Genomic DNA, 4,425 nt, shown 5'->3' on the forward strand with positions numbered 1-4,425 from the left:
CTATACGTGGAAACAGGATTTGATTTGGAGTAAGGAGTCCTGGGTTCTGATCCCAGCTCTGCTACAAACTAGCAGCATAACCTTGGACAAGTCATTTTACTTAGATGGTCCTCAGTTTCCTTATGTGTAAAATGAAGGAATTGGAGCAGATGATCTCTAAGGCCCGTCCTACCTTTAACTCCTAACCAAAAAGCCAAGCTACCACAGCACATCCCTCAATGTCCGGCTCTCTATATCCTCCCCATGCTCCCCATCTTTTGTATAAATGTATATGCCACTTTAATAGAAAGAAAATAATTCAAGGAAAGTTTTGTTAACACGAATGAAATTCATGGAGATATAGACAAGAGGAAGCTAAATTTTCTTTTTTTATTATTTATGAAAAAATTTGTTAGCACTTTTCACAAATAGCAAAGAACTGGAAATAAATTGAGAATGCATTGAATGAGAAATTGCTGAACCAGTTGTGGAATTGTGGAATATGGAAATGATGGAGTATTATTGGGCAACCTTATGAAGCATAGGAAGAACTCAGAGAAACATGTCATGATTTGTATGAACTGATGCAGACAGAAGTAAGTAGCATCAAAGAACATCATACTGTAGACATAATATCTATGATAATGGCAGTGAAAAGATCAAAAAAAAACATCAAAGGCAGAGTGATTATAATAGCTGAGTTTGGTCCCAGACAACATGTAATGAAACATATTTCTCTCCATCACAGAAGAGAGTCAGGAGACCAAGGGCATGAACATCACCTACATTGTCAGATGGATTTGCTGGATATCAGATTTTTTTTCTTTGTTGTTGTTGCTACTGTTGTGTGTTTGTATACACACATATACATATATATACACATATATAAACTCTTATTTCGTGTATATATCAAATCTCTCATTTTGTCAAAGAATAATAATAGGCCACATTTATATGACACTCACTATATGCCAGGAACTGTGCTAACCACTTTACAACTATCATCTCGTCTGATCCTCAGAACAACCCTGGGATTATATGGGCTATTATTATCCCAATTTTGCAGATGAGGAAACTGAGGTGAAGGGAAATTAAACTACTTGCCCAAGTTCACACAGTAACTAGGTATCTGAGGCCATACTTGAACTAAAGCCTGACTCTGTGCCCAGAGCTCTATCCACTGGGCCACCTGGCTGTCCCCAAAGGGTGGGAGGAACATTTTGTAATCCCTTCTTCATGGACAAACTTGATTTTTCTATTTATACTGAGTTCATTTTTTAATTACACTGAGTTCTTTCCATTTATTGTTGTTATTCAGTTGTTTCAATTGTGTCTGACTCTTTGATCCCATTTGGGGTTTTCTTGGGAAGGATATAGGAGTGGTTTGCCACTTCCTTCTCCAGCTCATTTTACAGATGAGGAAACTGAGGCATACAGGGTTAAGTGACTTGCCCAGGGTCACACAACTACAAAGTGTCTGTGGCCAGATTTGAACCCAGGAGGAAGAGTCTTCCTGTCTCCAGGTCCAGCCCTCTATCCACCATGCCATCTAGCTGCATCCAATTTTTTCCTATTATATTTTATTATAGAAAGGATTCAGGTCTGTGTTTATAGTGCAAAGTACACACAAACATAACTAAGAGGGAAAACGATTCAGAGGAAAGAACCCTGGCTCTGAAGGGAGAGGACCTGGGTTCAAATCTCCTTACTGACACTACTTATATCAATTTGGGCAAATCACTTAATTTCCCTGAGCCTCAGTTTCTCCATCTGTAAAATGAAGGGGTTTGATGAGATGGTCTCTGAGGTCGCTTCTAGATCTACGATCCTTTATGCAAGAAGAAAAGGCATCAGCAATATTGATAGCATTTTTTATAGTACTAAAGAGCCAGAAACAAAATAGGTACCCATTGATTGGGAAATATCCAAACAAATAGTGGTATATTCATGAAATAGAACATTATTACACTCTAGCTAGGTGCTGCACTAGATAGAGTGCCAGTCCTGGAATCGGGAAGATATGAGTTCAAATCAAAGCTGGTGTGTGTGTATACGTATACGTATGCGTATGCGTATGCGTATGCGTATGCGTGTATGCGTGTATGCGTGTATGTGTGTATATGTATATGCGCATGTGTATGTATGTGTGTATGTATATGTATTTATATGTGTGTATGTGTATGTATATGTATATGTACATGCATATAGATGGATAGATAGATGGATAGATAGATAGATATAGTCATATTCAGCTGATCTGTTAGTTTGGTTGAATTACCTTTTTTTCATTTTCATCTTTATTAAAAGGGATGACTTGATGGGGAGGAGAGAGAGGAGGAATATATACACAGAAATATAGATGATATAAAAAGAAACATCAATACAATTTCTAAAAATGTAAATGGATACCCTAAACAAGTCAGTGCTATAAAGGCACGGGCGGGGCAGGGTGGGGGGGGATGGAAGGAGGACAGTTTAGATCTATGCTTTTTTGACTTTCCCAGAATTTTAAACACAGTCAACAACCTTTATTTACAGGGAAGCCAAGTACTCTCTACAAATCATTCTTATCTATTCATTAAGGGCTGTTTCTTAATAACTTTAACACAAATGGTCTGTGACTCTGAGGCCGGCTCTCATTTTTAAGATGGGCAAAGAAATCTTGCTCTTGGGGGGCTACTCATCTGAAGAGCTCTACATCTGGACTAGGAAGTTCTCGTAGGCCAACAGGATAGAATATACAAGGGAGAATTAACTGAAGGCAAAGCCACCTTGTTCATTCTGGGGCTAATTATTCAGGTTTTGGGATTATCCAAGCCTATTCATTGGGAACAATTTCATCTTTCACTAGTTCAATATGCAATTGTGGCAAGAGCTACTTTGTAGTTTGGTGACCTTAGGACAAGTTATTTAACCCTTCTGGCCTTAGTTTTCTCATCTGTAAAATGAGGCAGTTGGGCTGAATTCTCTTTAAGGTCCTTTTCAACAACAACAACAATAACAAAACCCCTATTTTCCCATAAAGAACTAAAATTTAGTTATCCCATTCAGTTTTTTTAGCAATAATTCTTAAAAGTTTTTAAGAAAAGAAGGAAAAATATTATTTAAACAAAGTCTTGCAGTTATTTGGAGCAAGTACCCATGCATTCTCCCTACCCCCCCCCCCATTTATTAGCACTTAGGATGGAGAGTCATTAATACTTGATTGAGACACCAGGGTTTCCAATGCACAATTGGTTGCAGCATCTTTTAAAAAATATGATTAGACTACCTAGTCACCTTACCGGAATCTGCCATCTGCTAAGCATTGAGGGATGTAGTCTTCTTTCTTCAGGAATGCTTGCTCCCTCTGAAGTTCACAAGGGCGTAAGGGCTGGGAATCTACTTCATATTCTATAAGAAAATGAGAGTCTCATTAGTAGGAAATATGGATAGAATTCATAAAATCCAGACTAATAAGGAAGCGAAAAATAAATTTGAACAAAAATATCATTTAAGTAAAGAAAACCATTCTGTTGTTTTAGAGAACTACAAAAAGGGTAGAAAGTCTCCTTGATTGGAGCCAGAAAACTTGAGTTCAAATCCTGACTTTCTGACCTATTGCCTGAGGGACATTAGCACAATTACTTAACTTCTCCGAGACTCAGTTTTCTCATCCTCCTTTAATAAACTTTATCAGGAAGGAATATTGCCTTGATATTTTTGTTCTATTATTTTGCATTACTTAATCCTTTATATAATCAGACAAATCATATGCTTGTTTTCTATTGTACAGTTGTTTTATAAAAGTTTATCTTGTAATCTGTAATATTGAAATAGAGTAGAACAAAGGTTCTAAACACTTTGGTGCCATAGACCCATTTGGCAACCTGGGAAACCTCCGGACCCCTTCTCAGAATAATGTTTGTTATCTATATTCATAATTGAAGAATATGCTAGATTTTAGGAAGAGTTTAATGAAAATAAAGATACAATTTTCCCCCATTCAATTATCCAGAGATGTAAGAAATATAGCCTAGGAACCCCTACTATCAACTAATTCCTATTTGAGGTACTTAGTTCAACCCCTGCCCAAAGTATTGAGTATAATTCTTAGCCCGCTATAATTTCCCTGAAAAGCTCCTGTGCATCCTCCACTTTGGCACTTAAATCAGTGGGCAAACTTACCAAAGATATTGCCTAATGCTGTGCTGGCAAGACACAGCAGGCTGCCCAGGAGCAGCCTTGCCATTTTCCAAGGAAAGTGCTTTACCCTTCCTTGGATAAAGGGAACGAAGCCTTATGCAGTCTCTCCCCTATGAGTCTTTTATATGATTTCTACTGTTCCTTAGTCACTGATACACCGGGCACTTAAAGGGCAAGAGTTACCATTGTTATTTTTTTCACCCCATCATGAGGCATGAACCCCCACCTGTCTCCTCCACAAGAGCTCCCACCATTTCAGAG

At 37.9% G+C, this 4,425-nt stretch overlaps 1 protein-coding gene across 1 annotated transcript in view; it reads right to left on the minus strand.

Moving 5' to 3' along the window:
* Window positions 1-4,210, minus strand: part of TG (thyroglobulin) — a 385,510-nt gene extending 381,300 nt beyond the window's left edge. Inside the window, 2 exon segments of the mRNA XM_036741632.1 lie at window positions 3,264-3,372; window positions 4,147-4,210. Of these exon segments, the coding sequence (XP_036597527.1) occupies window positions 3,264-3,372; window positions 4,147-4,210 (173 nt within the window).
* Between the last annotated feature and the right edge of the window lie 215 nt (window positions 4,211-4,425).

This window comes from Trichosurus vulpecula, chromosome 1, assembly GCF_011100635.1.
Source record: "Trichosurus vulpecula isolate mTriVul1 chromosome 1, mTriVul1.pri, whole genome shotgun sequence".
Classification (NCBI taxonomy): Eukaryota; Metazoa; Chordata; class Mammalia; order Diprotodontia; family Phalangeridae; genus Trichosurus; species Trichosurus vulpecula.